Source organism: Drosophila elegans, unplaced genomic scaffold (assembly GCF_018152505.1).
Source record: "Drosophila elegans isolate 14027-0461.03 unplaced genomic scaffold, ASM1815250v1 contig_183, whole genome shotgun sequence".
NCBI classification, from domain to species: domain Eukaryota; kingdom Metazoa; phylum Arthropoda; class Insecta; order Diptera; family Drosophilidae; genus Drosophila; species Drosophila elegans.
The window spans coordinates 1149972-1175257 of NW_024545550.1; the positions used below are offsets into that span (position 1 = coordinate 1149972).

At 36.6% G+C, this 25286-nt stretch overlaps 1 protein-coding gene across 3 annotated transcripts in view; it reads left to right on the forward strand.

Annotated features, from left to right (window-relative positions):
* Positions 1-567: 567 nt before the first annotated feature.
* Positions 568-25286, forward strand: part of LOC108149742 (broad-complex core protein isoforms 1/2/3/4/5) — a 51861-nt gene continuing 27142 nt past the window's right edge. For all 3 annotated transcript variants that reach the window (XM_041707722.1, XM_041707723.1, XM_041707724.1), the window contains exons 1-3: positions 568-1172; positions 4715-4986; positions 5055-5219. In XM_041707722.1, coding sequence (XP_041563656.1) covers positions 4837-4986; positions 5055-5219 — 315 coding nt within the window. In that variant the 5' untranslated portion in view covers positions 568-1172; positions 4715-4836. The remainder of the gene's footprint in view (positions 1173-4714; positions 4987-5054; positions 5220-25286) is intronic.

Genomic DNA, 25286 nt, shown 5'->3' on the forward strand with positions numbered 1-25286 from the left:
TTTTTTTTTTTTGAAATGCCATTTATTTTATTATTTAAAAACCAATAAACTGTAATATTTTCTAAGATACAACAAAACATTAAAATAAAGTACATTTTGATGTCCACCGCCTTTTCGTTATAACTTATAGTTTTTGATTGAATTAAAAAAAAATCACATTCTTTTTTAAGCCACATAGCCACAAGATCAATTGAGCAAATAGCAACTTATAAAAATTGTAAAATTTTTTTGATTGCTCTTATATTTAAATTGCTGAATTTTACGCGCCCAATGCAAAGTCCATAGAGAAAAAAATCAATAGGCCAAATGTAACGAGTGCGAGCGAGACAATTAGATAGTACATGTGGCGGGGCAAAGAACAACCGATAAGGTGATGCCACCTAGTTAATACTTTAAGGTAAATTAAGAGACTTACAACGATTTAGCACCAAATAAAATACATTGATAAGATACAAAAGTTTTTAAGAAACTAAGGCAGTGATTTAAATTAAAACAAACGAAATTTACAAACTTATAACACCTTTTACTACCTTTTAGCGACCTACAACTATCTGGCAGCGCTACACGAAAATGGCGAACACGAGCACTCCGATGAACGACGAGCTGAAAAAATAATTATTATTTTAAATTCCGTTTTGCCAGCGAAATTCGGTGTGCGTGCGCGTAAAAAGAGTGCGGAAAAGCGCGGTTGGAAATTTATAGCAGCGCATTATGAAGCGGTCAAAGTGCGGCGCCAATCGAAATGGTTAGTCCAATAAAAATTAAGCAGCGACAGCGTGCCAGCCAAGAAAATCAAATAGAATAAATTTAAAGTTTTTTGCTTTGCGAATTATGAAAAACCAATCGCAATGCGTGTGTGTGTGTACGTGTGGTGCTGCCTGCGCGCGTGTGTGCGTGAGCGAGCGTAGAAGCAGAAGGCGCAGCGAAAAATAAAAATAAAAGCGAACAAATTAATAAAAAAGGTGTACTAAACGCAAAAGAGAAAAAAAAAACAAGAGAAGCAACAACAAAAACAACACAAAACTGGCGGTAAATTCGTATGCAGTACGAAAAAACAACAACAAAACGCAAAGTAACGGGAACTCTTTGACGTATTTCCTCTATTATTATTATGCAAAAAGGCAGGCGGCAAATTGCAGCAGCAGCGAAAATCAAATATAAATAGCGAAAAGGTAAAGGCGCAGCCCCACAAAACTAAACTAAAAATAAGAGACGAACATATTTGTAGTTTGAGGGGAAAAATAAAAATACTGCAAACCTTTCAATTGGTTTCAATTGGCAAATGCAATTGTTCTGCATTACATTTACATTACAGCGCTCTCTTCCCTCTCTCCGCTCGACTCTTTCACTTCCTTTCCCGCTCTCTCCTCGCCCAATTTGCTTTGCAAAGAGTTTTGCGACGAACAAGAACAATAATAATCAAAACAAAAATGTTTAAAATCCATTTTCTTTTGCCCTCTCCTTCACCCACTCTTTCATTTCGCAGAGCGCTGTCACTTGTCTTGCGCCCTTGCTTCCCCCTCTTCGTTGTTCCCCCTCTTCTTCTCTCGCCCCCGCAAAGCAGCCATCTCACTCGCTCGCTTGCGCACCATCTAAAAGCAAAGAAGAGACGCGACGAAAACGAAGTTACCTTGCCTGGAACACGACTGTGGGACAAAATCAGTCTAGTATTAGACAAACGAGGCGCAGTGGGGTTGTGGCCACTAACAGAACAGACAGTGGGACAAACAGGGCTTCAGATCACTTCAAGGAATAAAAGTTAAAAAAAGGTTTAAAGCTAAAAATCATTTAAATTGGTCTTATTGTAAATAATTGTAAACATATTCTTATTATTATTGTGGGTTTATTAATTGATTTTGAATTTATTTAATGTTTGTTTAGAATTCTTTTTGTCACGAAAGCACTTACTAATAAATACAGAGCAATTTGTTCAAAATGAAAACAATTTTATTACATTTATTTTTTTTTGTTAAACCGAAAGATTTAAAAACTTAAAAATGTACATATTCTTTTTGCCTTATTTACTTTTGAATTCAGTTTTATCTACCGATCTATAAAATTAGTTTCAACATTTTTTTGTAATTACCGTACAATTTTTTTTTTGTTGTCGGATCGCAAAGCCTTCCGTAGGGTACAAAATTATGGAGTGCAAGAAAATATGTAAAAGCAAAGAAAAGCTAAAAAGAAAGCACAAACACTACGAACACACATTATCCATTTGCCAAATAAACATGCTAAAATGCAGATGAAGAGGGGAATGAAGAAGATGAAGGACTCCAAAAAGCGGCAAATCTGCAGCATGTGTGTGCAAGAGAGTGAGCGAGCAACAATTACGCGAACAATAGCAGAAAAATAAAACGTGGTCTAGTCAAAACGAAGAAGAATAGTAACAACTGGAACAAGCAGGCCGCATAATGCGCGATTAATGATAAGCCTCTCTATGGGAGAAACAAAGAGAACGAGAGAGACTCAGGTCTCTTGAGTGGGTGGCGACACCTATTCTTTCTCCTCTTTACACCTTGTTTTCTTGCCGCTGGTTTGTTTTGACTGCGAATCTTCTTCAATAACAATATGAAAACACAGTAAATCTTTTCAAAGTATATGAACTATAAATTAAAGTCTGAGGGCAATACACAAAAGTAAACTATAGAAAGTTTGGAAATAAAATGTAATTAAAGAACATTTGATATGTATTATTTATTTTTTTTTATTAATTATATTAAATTCCAGTTGCAAAAGATGTTTTCTCAAGCAGGTTCCACTGTAGTTTTGAAAAATTCATTTTTTCTTGATTGTTCTGTTTGGAATAAAGTTGTGGTTGCATTTCAACCTCCGCGCTGGACGTTGCAAGCAAAAGTTTTTTCCTCCTTTCCTCCTCCTCCTCCTTACCCCATTGCCTCCCATTCTATTTGCACGGCAAGTTGCCTCTCCAAGCATCCTTTCAGCATTCCTATTATACTATTTTTATTCCTTTTTTGACAATGCCCCAACTAGAAAAAAAACGTCTAGGCTTCAATACGTGCCATTGAAAATGAAAAAGCATGTTAACTTCGGCTAGTTAAATTTTTAATACCCTTTTTCCTGATAGCCGGATCGTTTTTATGACATGTTAAGAATGGAGGTTTGTGATTTTATTAAAACTTATTATATTTGCATTTGCCCTTATTGACATTGTATACACGAAACCCCTAAAATATAGTCGTCTGATTTTGATCAAAATTTATAAGTGCTTCTACAAACAGAGTTCTGCTACTTTTATAAATGCTTTAATTAATAATCCAATTGTTTCTTAGATTTCTAAGCTTAAGATATATACATATATAGAATAAGGAAAATATATAAGGAAAGACGACCGAAAAAATTACTTAGCAGCACTTAACTTCGTTACAAACTTCTGACCAAAATTAGTATACCCTTTGCCAGCGCATAAAAAAGAAGATTCACTGAAAACTGGTTTCTGTTTTGGTTTTCTTCCTTTTGGCCTGGCCCAGCATTTTACATGAAACTGTGCAAAACAAAACTATTCCACCACACTGGGCCAGAAAGCAATTATTTTTGGTAAAAATCTGGCATTACTTTTCCTATATAGCTAGGGAGCGTTTTGTCTTAAAGGATTGAACCAATGTCGGAAATTATTTGTTATTAAATGTAGACATAAATAACCTAATAGTATTTTAAAAAGGGCCCCATACTTTTTTTTATTCATTTTCCCAAAAAAAACGAACTTTTGGCCAAAATTCGAGCATGCAGGCTGGCTCAGTGTGCAGTGCTAAAAACCAGCCGATATAACCATCACTAGATAAAGTAGAAATAGTTCCCATTCGTTTGTCTGTCAATGGTTAAGCTTTAAATATAAACATCTAAAATAAAACATATATTTAAACATTTAAACTGAAGTTGAGTATTTTTTTTCAATATTTACCCATTATCAGAAACTATTTGTTGTCAAATAAAGCTGTATAGTTTACCAGTGTAAGTCATTAATAAAAAGAAAGTACATGGTAGAATGTTTTCAAGTTTTTTGAGCGAAACTGAAAGTTTTAAGTATTATGAAAATTTAATAATAACAATATTGCCCTCTACTGAAATTCAGACAGATATTAAACCAAATTATTAAAGTATGTGCTTTAATTGTTTTTTTTTTTTGTAACCTTCTTCTGCATTTGAAACTTTTTTGTTGAATTTTGAAACTTATAAATAATGTGTGTAAAAAAAACAATTTATTATCAGTTTAATCAGATACTTTTCTTGAGCTTATCAAAAACTAACAGTTTGTTTCCCAAAACTTAAAAATTTTTTTTTAATGTTTAAATTATAAATTAATAAAAATTAAAGATAAGATGCTCGCCCAGGAGGTGTTAGATAACACAGCTTGTCTCACAGGACATTAGCTATTGGACCAGGGTCTTTCATAAATTTTCCTACCTGTCTTCGGCATAGTTTCTCCACTCCTTCATCTTCTCCTCCAACATTTGTGCTTATTCCCTGAAACTCGTTGCAAAACTCTCAAACACAATGGACCGACTGACTGCGACTCCTTTTTATTGCATCTTCAACATGTGGTTGGTGGTGATTCAGTTGCATCGGGGACGGCGATTCACTAAGAACTAAAAACGGAGGATGCAGCCACGCCTCACTCATTTTGTATTGATTGATTTCCCATTCGCAGCCCTATGTAAACCGCATCTAATTCAAGAATTTTTCGTCTTTCCAGCAGGATATAGGATATATACAGCGAATTGAACACGTCACGTCATTGGCGCGACAACAATAAACCGAAGCCAGCAAAAGGAATTTTAAGGATATCGAGGAAGCTTAAAAGTAAATCCATTGAAAATGGCAGCGGTACGAGGACATCAGTATTTCAGCCTGCGCTGGAATAACTATCAGAATACGATGACATCGGTGTTCCAGCAGCTGCGCGAGGATCTATCCTTTGTGGATGTCACATTGTCCTGCGAACACGGATCCCTCAAGGCGCACAAGGTGAGTATCCCGCTAAAGTTCCACAAATACACATATCAATCTAATAACCTCCTTTGCCCGTTTTTTAGGTTGTCCTGTCCGCCTGCTCGACATATTTCCAAAAACTATTGCTCGAGAACCCTTGCAAACATCCCACGATCATCCTGCCCGCCGACATTATCTTCACTGACCTGAAAACCATTATCGATTTCGTTTATCGCGGTGAAATAGACGTCACTGAATCGGAATTACAGGTGAGTCGCTATTAAGTGTTCGCTTAGCCAGTAAGATTTTATTAGAACGATTCGTATAGACGGTATATATTTGCATAAAACATTAAATCAAAATTGTAATAAAGTTAATATCTGATAAAACCAGGACATTTCAGAAAAAAACTGTAAATGTACTTTAATTAAATGATAAATGCATATCGAAGAAAAACTAAAATAAAATGAAGCAAACAATTTAAATTAGTTTACAAAGTTTAATGGAAGTATAATTCCACTTTTCATCTTTGAACATCTGATATAATAAAATGTGTTTGTTCCATAAAATAGTAACATCTTTAATGGTATAAAAATTAACCTCATTGAATTTATACAATGTTTTCAATTCATGGATTAGATCATTTTGTGGAAGACTATTTTTAGGATTTTTCTTCTTATCTCATATTTGTTTGGTTAGTGAAACGGAAATCAAATAAAAATATCAGCTTTAATAAGTGTTAAATCAATATAATTATAATTAATTGCTTTATTGAACAGAAATCATCTATAACAAATAGCTGATTCCTGTTATAAGGTGTAAATTAACGCTCTTATAATTGATAAACAAAAATATAAATCAAATGTAAACTAATGAGTTTTATGAATATAATCAATTGTTGCTGACATAAAATCATATAAGTATGAAAATTGCAATAACTTATTGTATAAACTAGATCGTCGAATCAAATGAAATACATACACTGCACCCACAATTACCACCTATTAATCGGTTTGTCAACAAACAAAACAACATCGAACTAGCCAAACCGCAAAAGTGGTTCTTTTTTAAATTGAACGCACAAATATAGAGGCGGAGCGGTACGAGTACAATTACTGTCAGGGTCGCTGTTATCTCGACCCAGCTCGCCTCTGCAAGTCCCCTCTCCCCAAGCTCACCCTTTTCTCCCGTATTTATCTGAATGCCACCCACCAAAACCGGCCTACTACACTGTGACAATTTTTACTTAAATTGCAATTCCAAATGTAGTAATTTAGATTGTACATGGACATATCCAATAGAAAGTCAACCAGATCCAGAAACTTTTAAAGTTAATTTAAAAATACTTTTAGTCATTATTATTTTTTAGATTTATAGAAGTTCTACTTAATTCTATAATATCTGTTTAGTATTTTTAAGACCCGTTGTTTGTTTGTATTTTTCCTTTATTGACAGGGATATATTTTTAACATAATTCCTCTCTTAAAAACCAAACAAACATTTATTTGAGGTTATAGAAAACAACCTTACTAAAACAATGAGAATAAGATTAATTTTTAAATAAATAGAAATTCAATAACATGTCCAAACAAATACAAATCTATTTTTAACCGACTTTATTGGAAATATTTTAAAATTAGTCTCTTTGCAATATTGCATCACGATTCGCTGAAATTGAGTAACCGAAAATACCAGTTTCGTTTTTTTTTCAATAGTAATAGTAACAAGTTATTTGCATATTGTTAAAACTAAAATCGTTTATAGTTTGTAATTTTGTTTCGCTGAGCGACCTCAACCTTTCATAAAACCAAACTGAAAAGAAAAAAAAAACGAACCAATTACCATGACAATTATTTTGTCTTAAATTAGTAGCATTAAGAATATTAATGGTTTTTGAATAAGACAGCCTTTCTTTCGGTGCATCAACGTGCCTCACTTTGTTGCTTTTTGCATTTGACGACAACGCCCCAATGTAATTGTCATTGGTGTGCTTCATTAATTCTTGCTGCTGACGATTGCTCTGGGGCATATAGACTCTATATAATGGAGAACGAACTATGTATACCACCTTTAGAACATTTATCGGGGAAATGTCGTTGCTTTTACTATCGATGTGACATTGCCATAGGTTTGTTGTTGCCGCAACTTGTAATTAATATTGATTTGCATTGTCTGTGCATTGGGGCTTTGCAAATGTATCGATTTTTCAGCCATAATTAGCTGGCAGGTCAAAGAGTTTTACCTTAGGGCAGGCGGAAAATTAAATTAGGCTAATCAATTCGTGGAACTAATTGGATCAGACATCAATTTGATTTCCTTACAAGTTATTATTTTCATTTAAATGCCACATAATAATCCAGCAATTGATTTGGTAATGTAAACTTCAACTTGATAAACATTTTATTTTATGAAATTTTAATTATCTTATTGAATAATTTGCAATATATTTTGCTAATTTTGCTTATAGCTAGCTATCTACCGGTTAAACATTATGCTAAAGAACATCTCTTTAAAAATTTTGTGGTTACATTTATAAATATTTTATTTAATATATTCCTTGAAGCGCAAAAGATGGATATTATACTGCATTATTAAAAGAAAATTGATTTTTAGTTTTAAGATAACGTACTTATGTTTTAAAATTCATACAATCTGTAATTTGAGATTGATGATCTATAATATAAAATGTAATTAGAGGTTAATTCAAGAAAACGGATTATCTACAAAAAGTATTATGTTAATGTATACAGCTGAAATCGGCGTTGCTGTTAAATTTTAACATTAACTTATTTAAACAGCAACCACTTAAGCGGAGACAACAACCACATTACAGTGGTGGCCAATGAGACGTATGTCCGCTTGAGCAAATAAGCGAGCGCTCAACTTGCTTCACACTCAAGTCGCCGTCGCTGTTGAGAAATAAAAATTACTCAAGCCGGGGGGACGCGAAAGAACAAAAAAAAAAAAACAACAACAACAAAAACTCAAACGGTGGTCCACTCTCTCACTCCCACTCACACACACACACATTAAGCTCCCTTCTTCCGCCGTTCCTTCTTCTTGCGGCGACTTCCCATTCATGCTCTCTTTCCCCCTACGCCTCGCCCTCCTATCACTCTTGTTGTTTTTGTCACAGACGTGCGCTCCATTTTTATATTTTCGCTGCAAAGTTTTGCCGGCCATCTGTCCACCCAACCACCCACTCCCCCTTCTTAGCCTCCACAAGTTGCTGAATTTTTTTGCGCCTCTATTTTCTTTTACTTTATTTTCATTTTGTGGGGATTTTTACAACTACAACTACAGCTGTATCTCTTTCGTTTGTCGCCGATGTTTCTGCACATGTTCTTGGAGTTTCCTCCTTCTCCTTTATTTTATGTATTTCTTTTTGTTCGCCCATTTTTATTTTCGCCGCTTCTTGTTGTTATTGTATTTGCCCTTGTACTTTTGTATGTTTCAACCGCAACTGACGTTTGTGTGTGTTGGAGCTTTCGTCTTGGTGCGTATTTTCTGTGTGTGTGTTTGGGAATATTTTTTTGTTTTCTCTGGGAGTGTGTGTGGTGCCCCCCTTTTTTTTTGGCGCGTCCATTTCGCCTTGAAAAATTTTTGTACGGACTTCAGATTGGCAACGCTAAGGGAAAATCCCTGTGAAATGGGAGGGAAGTACAAAAGTTTTCGTACTTTTGGACGATGTGCAGTGGAGAGTTTCCCAACGAAAAAAATTGTTTTGCCAAACTTACTCATTGTTGTTGGGACTGGCCAAGAATATGAGTTCTTATAAAAACTTTTTAACTACATAAATGAATTACAAAGTCAGCTTAATTAGTTAAAATATTAATGGGGCTTTTGAATTACCCACCCAGCTTAAATAAATATTAGTTTAAAACTGTTAAAAATGTCTAAAATGGTTAAAAATACTTTGACGTTAACTATATCGTCTAAATAACATGGACTAAGAAAGTTTAAGATTCTTAAAACGGCTCATTGGAAAAATTTTTTGTTTTTAAACCTTTAAGTTTGTACTTAAAATTTGTAATAACCTTCAATACGGTAAAAACAAGCTTAAAAATTATATCTTTTTAATAGGTACTTAAAAAACTTTAACTTTATCTTAAGGTGTACCTTAATTTTATTGAAATGTAACAAATATTTTCTTATTGATTTTTAGTTAACTTTATTTTTCTGGAACATAGTTATAAAAAAAACTTAAAAAATGATTAAAGTCATTAAATTTGTTCTTTAAAATTAGGTTCACCCTAAAAAATATTGGAATACCTCTTTTACTTTGTGGCTTTTGTAATTGTTCTGCAGGCACATTTAAATACAATTAATGGAACTCCTTTGATGTGAAGAAGGCTCACCCGAAAAAAGCCGCTTCAAGAAACGGTTTCTTACGCTTGTATGTAGTATATCTCGCTCGCACCCACACTTACTGACCCCAGCGTTGCCACACTTCTTTCTTGGTTTTGTTTTCTTCCCTTCTTTTTGGGGTTAAGCTCAGATTCGATTTTCGCTAAGCGTTAATTAATGCTGGCGCTGCTTTAATGCTTTTAGCAAACGTGGTCAGCCAACACATACACTCACATACACGTATGATTTAGTGTTGCCAGTTGCCTTAGCCCCCTTAACCCCCTCAGTGCTCCTCCACTTTTAAATGCATGTGTCTGCCACGCCATGTGCTTTGGTTATATTTATTGCTATGTATTTTTTGTTTTGTTATTTTTCTGCTTTTTTTTCTTATATTTTTTGCATGCCAACACTTGAGGGTCTTCCCAATGCGTCGTACCTTTCCCACCCACCAACTTGCTGCCTCCCCTCTTTTGGCCTCATTGCATGTGTGCTACACAGAGAAAAAAGATCAAAATCATTTAGATTTACTGATTCTTTCTTATTTCTGCTTAAAATACAATTACTTGAGGAACCCACTTCTGGTAATTAAGGCTCAAGTTTATTTCCCACTGTTGTTTAATGAAATGTTTTGTATGCACATACATACATATATATTTCAGTGTAAATAATAGATTTTAGGGATCATAATATAATATTTATTTGACAAAAATAATAAGAAAAAATATTATCCCTAGATGCACATTCTTTATTGCAAACTAATGCAGTATTGTTTTAAAAAAGTAAAATATTTATGAAAATTAAAGATAATTTAAGAAAGTACTATCTATCTGCTCAATTTCAAAACATGAACTTCTAGTGTTAAACTGTCATTCATGTCATATGTAACTTTTTTTTCCGTGTACCTCAGTGTTCTCCCTCACTCCTTCACCTTTATCTTTGGCCAACTATGTGAGCAGCTGAAACGGTCGCAAATACACGGACAGCAAGACAGAGACAGGGAGTAAGGTGGACATCAGTTAACGGGGTGGCTCAACACCCGCACTCGCTCTCTCTTTTCATCTCCCTCTGTCTGAACCACTTGGCTTGCATTTTTTCCGATTTTTTCTTTCGTTCTTTCTTGCAAACAGAATTACGTTTTTTTTGCTGAGTGAAAGAGCGAGAGCGCGCTTGCAACTTTGAACTTTTTGAAGGAAACGGACTAAGAGAAAAAAATCGAAATTGAGTGAAGCGCAAAGAAAAAATTTTTTGCCCGCCTTTATGTGTGTGTGAGTGCCCCCAACAATGGCCGCTACTCACACACACATCGAGACCCATACACTTTCATTCTCAGTCCAAGTCGTAGCCTTAACGCCCCAAAACCCCCCGCCCCACCTCTTTTAGCCAACCCCCTTTTGCGGACGACGCTGCGTCTGTCCAGTTCCATCAGGATTTTTTTCTCTGTTCAACTTTTCGTCCTGCTTCTTGTCTTCGCCGCTCTTCTTTCTCGCACTCCTCCCGCTTTTTGCCCGTATTGTTGTTGCTGTAGTTGTTGTAGCTGCTTCGACCAGAGAGCGCAATTTTTTCTGCGGCTCACGAAACGTGCATTGTTTTTGCTGCACGGTGGGATGAGGCGTCGAATTTAGTAACTACATTTCAAAGTTCAAAGTGGCTAAAGTCGTATATTACAAATATTACTTTACGGATTTGATTTAATAAAAAACAATTATAAAATTTTAATTTATGATACAAACCTTAAATCAATACAAAAAATCTGAAAATCGTGTAGGTACCTTAGATATCAAACATATTAATAACATATATTTTAAGACAGTTAAATAGGACAAATAATTATAATTCTTTATCAAAAGAAGAAAAGGAGCAGTTTTTTTTAATTACTATTTGGGTGGTAAAAAATACTTGAATCTAGTATGCAAATTTTAAGATAACCAAATGAGAAAAAGTGAAAATCAATTTCCCGACTTTGCGTTAGCTTTGGTAAGCCCTAGTCCAGAAACAGCTTCCAATTAGGACGGCATTGGACCAGTTCGAATTTCCAATTCATCCGCGCAATGTCCACACCCATTTTTACATCCATGTTGCTTGTTCTCGCTTATGGCCATTTTCAAATACAACAACTACAACCACGTCGTCTTTCCATCAATTGCTGCACTATTCTAGTTTTTTATTCGTTGCTCATCTGTTCCATTGTTTTTGCTACTGGTTTGGCGTTCTTCGGGAAACGGGTAGAAATGTCTACGCGACACCCAAACACAAATCATGGGGTCCTGAGAATGGGATTCATCTCCAGTTAATGGGCGTCGCGAGTCGGAAGTCTGAGTTTGAGTTGGTTTCAGTATTGGAGCTTTTTTTTGTTTGGGGTTGGGGTTTTCTGTAGATGGTCAGTGTGCTGGTCATTTTCTAAGGGTGCTATGTACTGTGGGTTTCGCTATGTATATTTTTCACTCATTTGTATTCTTTTTCTTTTTTAATTTTTTTCTCTATTTCCACCTCTTCTGCTGTCCCCAAACAAGTTTGTTAAGAAATGTGTTCCCCTCATCAATAATGAATTTATTTTTAGTGCGCTGTTTGCGAGTTCAATCCACTGTCCCTTTTTCCAAATGTGATAATTGTACCACCTTTCGGCTCCGGTACATTTATAGACCATTTTTACCCAAGATCTACCGGTGTACACTTTTCAATAATTTACAATAAAATATCGATTCGATTTTTAAATTCAGGTTAAGCTGAGGAATTTTATTTTGTCCAACTATGTAATATCTTTGAATTTTTTAAAAAAGTGTTGGAAAATAAAAGCTTTTAAAAACGTTGTTCAAACTTTTGAAGCATTTGATATCTTTAGATTCATTTAATATGGGGTTTGGCCCACTATGCGCGTGATGTGCCGCAATTTTTTTCCTCGGCTTTCTTGCCCTCTCTGTTGTTGTTGTTGTTGTTGTTGTCAGTTGGCGCTCAGGCTCAAAGTTTCTTCTCATTTTTTTCCAGCCTGCTTGAGTACTTTTCTGAGCCGGTGTGTGTGTGAGCTTGCTTATGTTTTATTTTTTCGTCTTCTCTTTTTTTTTATGTGGAGAGCAGAGAGAGCTCTGCCGCCGCCGCTGTCGCTGCCTTTGCATTTTTTTCCGATTGCGACCGATTTTTTTTCGCCACCGCTATGTATGCTATATGTATGTGTGAGTGGGTGGGGAGGGCGTAGTGGTGTGTGTGAGTGCTTTTGCTCCTTTGCTTTTGCTAATCGCTGGCGTTGTCGTCGTCTTTTGGCATCATTCTTTTTATTTGTAATTCGGTTCATCATCATCGTTCATCGTTCTGTCGCACATGTACTATGTAATTCAGAGCGCGAGCGAGAGCGAGAGAGACAGATCTGAGTGAGATTTCTTGTGTTGTTGTTGTTGTTGCTGCTGCTGATATGTTTTTTTATATTTCCTCCTCCTTCTACTTTTCTTCTGCTTCTTCTTTCTTCTCTGCAGCGGTGGCAGCGGCGACGACGGTCAATTTCGCCCAGCGCTGCGTCGCCAGCCATCAGACAAAATTTGTATTTGTAGTCGGTGGGTCTCGTCTCGCGCTTTCGATCTCTCGGACAATCGGAATTGTAACGTTGTTATTATAACGCAATAACAAAAAGGAAAAACGTTCAAAAATCAAAATAAATTTATTAAGAATATAACGTTAAAAACACAAAAAACCCTTCATTAGTGCCAATTTAAATCAAAAAAGTTTTATAAAAAACTCACATGTGCTGAAAATAAAACTCGGAGTCTCTTTCTCCCACCTGATCCCGTTAGTCGCGCGCGCTCTCCTTTCATCGCTCTCTCGCTTTCCCAGTCTCTCTCTCAGAACTGCCGGCTGCAGACGCATAAAAAATTCAAAAAAAACGCTATACGTTTTGCATTACGTAGTAAAAGGCATTCCCTCACACAAACAAACAAACATACATGTGCGCTTTTTCCCATTTTATGATTATATATTTTATACAAAATGTAAATGTGCATTCCCCTTTCGTCGAGTTATTCGCGTGTGTTTACTCCTTTTCGCTCCCTTTTTGCCGCATATTCATTGATTTCAGTTCTTTTTATAGCAAAAAACAACAAATACCAAAGCCACGTGTTGATAAACATTATTAAAAGGAGATGTTACACATATAATATCTACTATTCGCAACGATTGCGTCCTACGAAATAAATATACTACTTTTTATTGTTATTAATTATTACACGATAACATCTATTATTTTCTCTAATTTTATTTTGGGTATTGCAAACCGTTTTTTGTATGATAATAATTCCGTCACGTCGACTACTACAATTTGTCAACTTTAAAACTAAAAACACAAATCTACTATGCTTGGTTCCATGGAATAATAAACAACCATTCGCCGATCAAGGTATAAAAAACCCTTTTCAATTTTGCTGCTTTCTTTTGGGCGCTTTTCGGACGTAATGTACTCCATAAGTTTTGTATTTTTTTGGGCTCGGCCACATAAAATAATGCCATTAATTAGATGTACCTAACCCCTACGAATACATCCAACACAAAACACACCCTCGCACGCACATTTACACACACTCGCCCGCAATTAGCGACCATCAGAATAACGGCAAAACTGAGACATAACGAAACAAAGGCGTACAAAAAAAAAATGTAGAAATTTCGCCCGATTCCTTCACTTGGGGGCGCACCCAAAATGGATTTTGTGCTCGACTTTTGCGTGGCTTTATTTTCAAGCGTTCTTATCGAAAACCATTTAGGACCCTTACTTAATATACTGGTCTTGACAACATTAATTACTAGTTTAATTTATTTGAAAATATTGTATGGCTTAAATGGGACCTTTAATTAATCTGAATTTTCAGAACTAATTGTATAGGTAGAAGTTCGCAAAACATTTAAAAACAAAAGCTACCTTTATTTTAACTATTTTAAGTCCCCAAAAATATTTTTATAATATTTTTTAACTAGAATATTGCTATAAGTGCGGAGTTGTCCGATTAATCCTTGACCTAAAACAAGAGCTAATGTATGAAATAAAAGTCAACTCATTAACCTTCCCAAGGCTTTATTTTATAAGTAAGAATATATTTGTGCTAAGATTCTATAGGCGATTTTCCTTTTTCTCTTCTCTTGTCAAAGACTACATCAATAAAACCTACTCGTAGAGAAGAAATCAAGGTTTTTGCAGCATAGCCTTTGATGTTGTTTGCTGAACTTTGGAGTACACAGTTCCATTCGAGTAAACTACTCGAAGTTGCCTCGCTGAGCTCGAATCGATTGCAGTCCGGCAAAAAAGTTCACACATCAAGCAGCGTCAAAGTTCGCCAAGTGGTTCCAGCAAAACTATGCACCTCTTATGCATGGGGCATGGAAGAAGCCAATCACTGGAGTAAAAGAAAAAAGAAAATCAGTGAATCAAATGATCGCGAAGAGTTCAACAAAAACTCGATGACCATGATGTGAATGATATAAGAACAAAAGCCTTTGAAATGATAAAGTCCAAGTTGGAGCAAGTTGTGACTCTGGGTGGAGTCTCGGATGAGCAGATGTGCACTCGGAAAGAGAAGAGCTGCCTTGCAAACTATGACCCCAAAACCCCCTATTCTCTTAAGCCCCCGTATTTATCCCCACTTTCCATAAAGAGGAAGAAATCGGTTGAGGGCCAACCGTCGACTACGGCGACGATTATGCGCCGGCTTGGCCTCACTTGTATACAATGGCGGGTTATCAAGTCCAAACAGCGGCCCAACCGTTGGGCCCTTCCATATTCCTCCTCCTTTCCTGCACTGGAAAGAAAACTACAACTTCAATACATTTTAACTTTACACTATACTTATAACCTCAAAAACTTTGTGTAATAAAGCTTAAGAATTGAATTCCGTTTCTGTTTCTAGGGTCATTTCTTATTAAAATGATTATACATAATCTAAAACTTAACTAGGAAATAAGTTTTCAAGACCAGTCTTTGTTAAATGATATATGGTTTCAGATATCCATGTTTTTGGTAAACATTTAGAACTATTTATTCGAGTATTCCTGTTAAAAAATATGTGTACCCTCAGAATTTGAAATTAAAAAGAAATTTATTTCCCTTGATTGATTTCTAAATTGGAAAAGTGTTGGGAAAATAATATGGTTTTTTGGAAGATCCCAAGAAACCTCCTTTAGATATGCTGCTTGTTTTGTAGCAGGCCATTCTTTTGTGCTTAATAGTTCCTTAAACTTTTTGTAATATTTATCCAGAGCATTGAACTATTTTTGCGAGTGTCAGTCGGGTCCGAGTCCGTTGCTATAAGGGGTTTGGGATTGCGGGGTTTCGGTGTGGGTGCATTGTGGAGGGAGGCTGAGGCTCACTCAAGCATCGCTTTTGCTTATCACAAGCCTATTGAGCGGCCCTGCTTGCTGTTGGTGTAGTTGGGAGGGAGATGGTGGAGATGGAGGCACGAGGAAGGGGTAGTGGGTGGTGTAAGGCGGCTTATTGCCCCGCCCCTCGCTACGCCACACTCACACAGTCACAGATAGCGTAATCAGGGTATTTCCGTGCTGTGATTTTTATATTTTTCAATTTGTTTCCCTTTTTTTTTGTGTTTATGCCCCATTCCCTTTGGCATTCTTGCTGGAAGTTTTTACATTTTTTCCTTGCATTCATTTGCTACTTCTTAATTTCTTTTTAGTGCGCAAATGAGTCGCTGGCAAGGTGGTGGGTGTTAAAGGGAGAAAAGCGGGTGGGACGAACCACCACCCCTAGCAAAAAGGCGAAAATTGACTCAAGAAAATCACAAGAAAATGTAAAACAACTGGACAGGCATTTTCATTTCATTGCTTTCCTTTTATTTGTTGTTGGCTTGCCTCACCATTTTTTTAAGGGTGCATTTGTCTCCCTCTCTGAGTTCTTTTCTCTACCGCTTTTTCTTTTTTTCTCCGTTTTTTAATCGATCGGATTGGCGAGCAGTGCGGCAACATAACATCAATCACAGTCAGCGGCAGGTCAGCGAAAAAATATCAAAAAAAAGCTTCCCCCGGGGCAATCCTCCAGTCAAATCAGATAATAGAAATAAATAAACTTCTAAGCTGAAATTATGGCAAAGGCAAGCAGCTTAAAGTTTACCCCCCAATGCCTTCCAGGTAAAAAATGTATTTTTCTACAAAAAAGTGCGTGGAAAAATGAGAAAAGTGGGGATATAGTGCCAACTGAAAGGACTTTTTGTTTGCCTTGTAGTAGAACATTTATAAAGACTCCGAAAAATAAGTTGATGAATTTATAAAGTGCATTTAGGATACAAAAGAAAAAATGACCTCGAATACAAACTATAGAATTTTCATTTTGTTCATTTTTTAAACTTCTTTTCTAAGTAATTTATAGTAATTGTCTATCAGAGTATTTCTTACTCCATTAATGTGTTAGATAAACACCTTTTAAAGTTCCTGATTTAATAGTTGGTTAATTTTCTGAGAACTAACAATCGGATATTGCAAATAACTTCATCTGATTTTTTTTTAGGGGTTTTTGTGTTTTTTTTCTTTGTCTTTCACACAAAACCACAATACTATATTCCATTGTGCATTGCACAATTTCCACTTGGAATTTAAATTTCAAACGATTGCGTTTTTTTTTTTTAACAAATACATTGGGACTCACCACCAATCAATCCCACTTTTCACGACCCCCTTCCCTATATCCCTCACCTATAGCATTCATTGAACAATGCTATATAATTACATAAAAGTCAGCAGCTTGCTTGGCAGAAAAAATGCCAAAGAAGGAAACAGAAGAACTCTCCTTCTCACAGGGTGCCAAATGGAAAAGTCCCTTGTTTTAATTTCTCTTTTTTCAACTTTTTTTTTCGAAGCACACCCAAAAAAAAAAGAGAAAGAAACAAAACAACAGAAAAATCCACAAGGAGGAAAAATATTCGCCCAGTGCCGCCCACACAACTACTAAATAACCGATTTTTTTCGGCTACGTTTCCAACTCATCAGCAGATTTTTTTTGGCTTGGCTTTGGGTTTTTATTTCTCAACTAATCCCACACCTCGAACACCGAACCACCGGGCACACCCAGTGATTTCGTGATGCCTTTCCCTCCCCAAAAGCTTTTTTGACCGAACCTCTTCGTCTTCGTCCCTTTCTCGATACAAGTTTTTTTTTTCCACGTTTAAACTGGGCTTGTTGTTATTGTACTGCAAAGATATAGATTACATTTGTTGTTGTCTCAAAATGGTATATAGTTGTTTGTTTGTGTGGACGGTCTAGGGGCATATTATATAAAGAAAAGGTTTAAGTTTTGTTGTTTTTTTTTTTATTTTATTTTTTTTTTTTTGCCGACCGTCCCATTTTCGCCGTGCTTCATTGGACAAAAACTCATTCCCGTTTTGTTCCTACCAGTTATACTGAGGCCACCCCTTAAAAATTTCGTCCCTTCATTGTGCCGATTCCTTGAATCGAACAAGCAGAATCTTAGCTTTGGGCATTGAATAAACTTAAAACCAATAACTGATAGTTGAGGATGGATAGTATGTCTCTATTTGGAAAATTAGTACAAAACGTTTTTGTGTTACTAGAATTGTTTATTTATAGAGAGCTAGATAAATTTAGTTTATACTAATAAGATTTTTAGTTTACAACCATTAAAGCACATGATTATTAATTGACATTTGTTTGTTAAATAAATGCCAATATAAACGACAAAAATAGGCAGGTGTAACAATTATGCAAAAAAAAAGGTTTAGGAAATTAGTTTGAGTGAAAAAAGTTTCAACCACAATGCTTGATTTATTTTAGTGACAACATTTTAACATTTAATTTAATATTATGCGTTGAAGGGATAAATTTTCCAAAAAGTAAAAACAGTAGATAAACAAATACTCGACCTAGTTGGTCAGAAAGAAAGATTAATTTTGTCCCTGTTTTCCACATTCTGTTTTATTGTTACTTTGTTATTTTAATCCATTTTATCCATTTTAAACCTACATAGTTTTGAAAACAATGAATAAATCTAAAAGGATTCGCTTCCAATGCGCTAGAAAATAGGCAATAAAAATGTTGAGAAAAATAGAAAACAAAATTAAGAAAAACAAAAACGACAGATGGACCTGCGGCAATGTTTGAAGTTGTTAAATCAAAATAAAAGCCACGAGAAGAGAACAATTTAAAAAAACCCACACACATTCAGTCGGAAAGAAAGCACAAAAAGAGGACAAGGAGAAGAAAAGAAAAGAAAAGAAAAGAAAAGAAAAGAAAAGAAAAGAAAAGAAAAGAAAATAAAACGAAGGAACTCCTCATATGACCGACTAATAAAATAGCGACGTTGCGCACAATGTAAATAAAAGTAAAGCGTGAAAGAGGCAAAAACAACAGAAAGAAAAAGCGAACCAAGGCCACATAACATAACATAAAATAATAATAAAAATGCCGGCCGCTTTAAGCGGCTGATTTCTGTTTCTTTTCTATGCCATTCGCATCCCACCATCTCTTCATCTCCTCGTTTTCCCCCTTTTATTATCATCTGTGGGGGGACCCACACAAACACATACACGCGAATTTTCTATCGTCGCGTACTATTTTCGTCAGTCAGCTGAGCCCAGTTACTTCTTTCACTCTCTTGTTTCTTCGTTTTTCTTGCCTTTTCCTTTTTGAGCACCTCGTGCAAGCTCTCATATGTTTTTCCGCCGTCTGCTTTCCTTTGCCTTACTCCCCCCATTTTATTACGTATTTTGATAATGCTACCCCAAACACCAACTTCTTGACAGCTGCGATTTTTGCTTGCGTTTTGTTTCTTCACCTATGCTTACTTTTCTTTTCTTTATCATTTTACCTCAAGTTGAAGCAGCCAAATGTGGAAAGAAGTCTTTAAGTTTGAATTTTCTTTAATTTTTGAATATTTTTATTTTTATATTTGATTCTGCTTGTTTTTTTTTTTTTTTTTTTGTTGTATACTCTTAATAATTTTCTCTTTTCTTCATCTGCTGGGAATATGAGGTCCCTTTTGTCGCCTTTTTCATTGCAAGTTCCAGTCGAGTAAAAAAATAATATTATCTTGAATTTTTTTTAGCAGAAAATGCTGATTTGAGTGTAACACAGTTTGATTTTACATTACGTAATATTTCTATAAAAAAAACCTCTTCGTTCTTAATACCTAAAATGTCTATATTTAAGTTTAAAAAATACAAGTTACCTACAGTTCACTTGCTTAACTTTGTCTGGTTTCAGGAGCACCTGACCATTTGATATGACCAGGTTTTTGGGTCCACCGCAACATTTCTCCTTTATCCTTGCGCTGCAGTCAAATTAAAAATATGTGGTCTACTTTTGGGTGGCATGCAGTAGTAAAAGCACCAGCAAAATAGCCAACAACAAGCGTATTATTATTGGTAGCAGCCAAAAAAAAAATACTCAGACCCAAAGAGAAAATAGGAAGAAAGTGGTGGGAGACAGGAGATGGAAAATTCACGAAGCAAGCTCAAAGCGAATTTTGAAGAATTTTTAATTAAAATGCAAGGCAGCTTTCGTGTTGTAGTTGTAATTTTGTAAACTAAACAAGGAAAAGCGGGGAAGGTGAGAGAAAATGCTGTGGTTTTGGCCAAAAGCTGAGCGCGTAAAAGTAGTTAGTAAATTGCAAAAAATAGAAACAAAAGAAAGAAAGATAGATGCACATATGGACACCTGAAATATAGAGGTGGAGGAACCCGAAGCACGTAACCGGAAGTTCACGCAGGCAAAAGTCCACCACGGAAACGAAGCTCAACTAGAGGAGCATAGAGACCGAAAAAATCGGTGAAGCCGGGAAAGGAAAAGGGGTTATAGTGTAGGCTGGACCCTGGCATTTAAGCCAACCATCGTTCACAAACATCGGGCCCCATAAGGGACAATTCTCCAGGCTCCCTGTCCATGTTTTTTTTTCTTCCCTCCTCCTCTGACATTTCATTTCCGTAACTCAAATGTTGCCCTGTGTCCCCGTATATGGATGTTTCTTTGTATCTGTGTGTGGAGACAGTTTATAGCCCAAGCGAATCTTCATTTACTTCCGCGCCGCAGCATTCTCCGGCTGCTCCTTCGCCGCTTTTTGTTTTAGTTTTTTTTTTTTTTCAATTTTTTTTTGTTTTGTTTTGTCCCGCAGCAGTGGCAGCATGCAAAGTGCAATTTTCCCGCTCCCTAAGCTAACTATTCTGGGCCTTAGCTGGGGAAATGCCATCATCATCATCAGCACGAGCGGCAGCTGGGCCAGTTTTCATTCTATTTCAGTTCCAAGCACAGAAGAAAAATTTAAACGAAATTGCTCATCAATACTAAGGATTTTCAATAGGATTGGCATTTGTGTGTCTAACCTATGTATATAAAGATAACAAATAACAAGACAAAAAAAATTTACAGGTTTTGAAACTATTCTGTTGATCACTTCTCTTTTTTTTATTATTTATTATTTATTATGTTTATCTGCATAAACATGTGTTGATCTCAATCTAAAACCTGGAGAAAGCTGGAGATGGAGGATTTTGGCTTTCTGATCTTTAAAAGAAAACTTTAAATAGATATTGAATTGACTTAACAAGTACCTTTTTTTCCTCTGCAGTCGTTGTTCATCTTCACACACACCCCATTCCCCTTACACACCAGCTGACAATCAATGTTTGGTTTAGCAGAAATTTTTCCCTTGCAATTTTTGTTGCAGCAAACTTGAGGGTAAAACAAAACATTGCCAAAGCAACAAACGCAACAAAAAGAGAAAAGCCAAGAGAAGGCCAGGCAATAGAAATGGAAAGAATGAAGGAAAGGCAAAAGAGAGAGGGCGAAAAAAAATGAAATTAATTTCTTTTGTGCTCCGACGTCGTAGTCGTCGTCGTAGTCGTCCCACTGAAACTACCCAGGATCCCAGCTCCCAGATCCCCCAGATCCGAGCCAGGAACCGAAACAGAGCCAGGGCCCAACTCCAATGTTCATTTCCGGCAGTCAAACTGCGCGTCCTGCCAGAACTCCCCAATCCAATCCTCTTGTTCGACGCTGTCCTGTCCTCTTCTTTTCTGCTCCTGCAACACCCAACTAACCACCGCAGCTCACTTTATTCCACCTGCACTAAAAAAACTAAAGAATTGTTTAATAAGTAACAAAATTAAATTTAAATAAGTTTAGAATTCAGAAATTAAATAAGGTCCCATCTGAACATTCAAAGTTAAATCATGCTAATTTGTGTTCAAAAACCAATATAATTCAATTAATTTTTTATTCAAAATCATGTCTAAATGCGGATAAGTTTTATGGGTGAAGCATAATTATGCTTCCCTAGCGAACTTATATAATCAAGAATAGTTGTGTTCGTTTGATTCTATTTAACTATAAAATCTATAACCTAAAATCACTCACATCTTTTTTTCTCTCTGTGTACGTGCAAGTTGTTGCAGGCTGCTCAGGTGGATTTTTTCGGAAGGTTTTGGTACCTCGAGTTTTGAGTTTGAGTTAGTGGCATCTTGCGTCCCCCAGAGCATACTCTCTATGCTCCCACCTCTATCCTTTTTCACCGCCATTCCCCGCATTTTTTCCATCCTTCACAATGTCCTTTTTTTTGCACCATACCAGCATCAGGACTGGAAGGAAGCAGGAGCGTGAGGAGCATTCTTCTTGGCGTTTGTTCATTTTCCGCAACTGTAGCCAGGCGGCAGTTGAATGGAAGGAGTTGTGGAGGTCCTATGTGGCAAGGAGGCGTGGCAGGTTTAGGGAAGGAATGGGGTACATAAGCCGCACATGCAACGCTTTACTTCGACATTGCTTTGTTTTTTCTCCTATTCCATACCCTGCCAATATTGCAGTTAGGGGTATGTACAAGTATGACAAGTCCGCAGAAAAAACACAGGGAGTGGGCAAGCGAAAATTTATCGATAAAACAATCTATATGTGTAGGGTGGGAACTCTTTTTTGGACAGGCCAATATTCCAATAGTTTAATTATTGTCAGATGCTTCGTTGTCTTTAAATGAAATAAATAAATGAATGAATAAAATAAACAAACTCAAACTCTTTGTGTCATCATTTTTAAATCCATTCATGCAGTTTTTCATAAACTTTTTTTTTTCTTTTAACTGCTATCCTGGGCTAAAAGTTCTGAAGATTGTTTAAGCAGACATTAGTAAGCTTAGGAATCCAGCTAAGTTTCGACGGTAATATTCAGTCTAAAGCTCTTAAACTGTGGCGCATTTCCGCCTGGATATTTACCCCGTCGTCTCCTTTCTTTTCGCACTCGGGCACTCTATCCTCTATGCTAATGAAGCCTCTTCTTTGCGTTGCCACTTCTTTTTTCAATTTTTTTTTTTTTTTGGATTTTAAAGGTTGTGTGTGTGTGTGGCAGGCAGTGCCATCATCATGGTTTCAATGGTCGCACGAGAGCCTAAGCTCATGCCGTTTGGCTCCGCTGTTAATCCCTGGCACTAAAGACCACTGCCCCAGACTAAGACCCAAAACCCCAGACCAGTTCTTAGTCCAAGGACCAAGCAATTTCTGCGCAGGCCCAGCTGTGTGTCCTTCCGCCACCCATCTCCCATTTTTTGGACTCCGCATCACCACCACCCACTCCTGGCATTTCTTGTTCTTCCAGTGCAATCTGCACGCCTTGTTGCGGTATTAGTTTGCTTTACGTGATTTCGTTGCATTTTTTCTGATACTCTCCGCTTCGACCGTTCGTCCCCTTTCCTCCGGCTCGCTCACATTTCCTTTGGCGTCCTGTGTGGAAAACCCCATAGATTTAATTACAGTTTTCCTCTCGCAGATAATCGAATTTTTTTTCTGCCTTTGCTTGGCTCTACGCAATCTACAACCAGCATCGCACCACCACGCCCTTTGGCCTGTCCATTCGGTTTGTGCAACTTCCTTTTAATCTGCATGTCGATTTCCTTTGCACAGATTTTTTCCTTTTCCCATACAGAACACCCTGAACACCCTGAACACCGTGAACACCCTGGGCATTCCTTTTCCATCCATTTCTCAGCTTTCTTTTCCAGTACTCACAGCTTTTTTCTTTGCTCCCCGAGTTCGTACATAAATTTCTGCTCAGTTGTAATTAAAAATTTCTTTTGAGGCTTCAGGATTCTTACTCAAAATTAGTTTCTTTCTCGATGGTTTTTTTTTTTGTATTGTTTTTTTTTCTGAGGGTTAAAATATAGCTTTGGGGTTTATTTGATGTTTTTTATTGACTGGCCGTTAAAGGCTTTCCCTTTGAGTACTGAAAATTAAAAAAATTTTCGTCTCGTCTGCGAGTAAACTCATTGAAAATCTATAAACATTTGCACTAATTAGCCGTAAGCAGTTCGTAAGCCCGACACCTGAAAAACCTTTTACTAATGACCTCAATTTCCTCTCTATCTTTCTCTTTGCAGGTAAGCCAAGTCGTGACAATGTAATGCCCAGCAAATATTCCAAAATACCAAAAACAGAAAAAATAAGAGTAAAGCCAACAAATGAACTGTAAGTTTCACTCATCGATGGCCAGCAGCGGATACGACTAAAATTGAATTCAATATGAGCCGAGCTGCTGAGCCAGAGCAAATATTTTCGATAAATGCGCAAAAATGCAAGCTGAATCACAATGCAGCAAACGAGCGGAGATATTATTGATTGAGAGCAGGTCGAAGATGGAATACCCTAGTTTAGGGTATCCATACCCTCGATAATATTTGGGGTCCTTTTTAAATGAATAGAGCTAACTAAAAGTGGTCTATCCTTGAGTTGCGATATATATCTCTGGTCCTTTTTCATTTTTGAGTGACCTGGGTTTTAAGGTAGAAAATCCTAGATATCCTAGATAACCCTAGATTTTGTAACAACGTTTTCTTAAAGTAAAGTTACAAAATTACAGACCTTTAACTTTAAAACTTGACTTAAAACTGTGAAGTTTTTCTTGTATTTCCACTATTTTATGAAGTGTATTTGCCAAAACTCCATTAATGAAACCAAAAATTCGTGTCAAAAATAAAAATCGCAGACGTAAAAAATAAAAACAAAAGCAGCTGGACACTCCAACTCCGTTGAAGTCAGCGATACACTCCCAAAAAACCACAGATGTACAAACCTATATGGGCGATACTGTGTATTATATACCAGTGTATATGTACAGTGGAGATTTACCTGTTGAACGCTGGACTACATCCGAGGCATTCACTTCATGGGCGTGCCGTATCCCCAACCCTTGCCCCAAAGTTGTTTTCGATAGTGTGTGTCTGTGTGTGTGTGTTCGGCGACTTGATATTTGTTGTTTGCATGATCAGTTTGGCGTTTTCCTGGAATCGTCGATTGCATTTTAGCTCCCGAACATGTGTACTTGGTTCTGTTTGTTTGCAAGGCAACCGAAATCCCCAAACTGTGGCAAGGTCCCAAAGGCAGGCGCCTTTGATAGACTTTTGGTTGTTCCCACATCACGTTTACACGATGTGCTAATTGAGTTAGTATGCATGATGCCAAAAAAAAAAAAAATAAAAATGACCAAGCAACCGCATATGCATAGATAGGGCGTTTCGAAACGATCCGTAGCAGTTTAAAATTGTGTCTAGTTAGCAACGTTGGGTTGAATATAACACCAACACCAGAAAATGCTAAAAAAAAAAAATTAAGGGCCATTACATACGTCTTGATTTCAGTTTCGATTCGTATTTAACGTTTTTCTTTTCTTTTTTTGCCCAGTGCCATATGGCATCGAAAACCGATAATTACCACCATACAAAAGTATCTATATCTGTGTATGGGTCGGAGTATCTGTGTTTGGGTTTTTGCGCGAGTATGCGAGTGTGTGTGTGCCTACCTGCAGCAGAAGCCTCACAAGAGACAAAACTGGACAAATGCCACCATACATATGTATGTGCCCCTCACATCTTTTCACAACACTACAAAATACAACACTCATAGTCAACAAATTACTCACGCGCAAAAATCGCCATTCGTTATTTTTTGTTGTTATTATCGGTGTTGTGGTTGTTGTTGTTTCTGTTGTTGTCGCCGCGTATTTTTCCACATCCATTTTCACTGTAT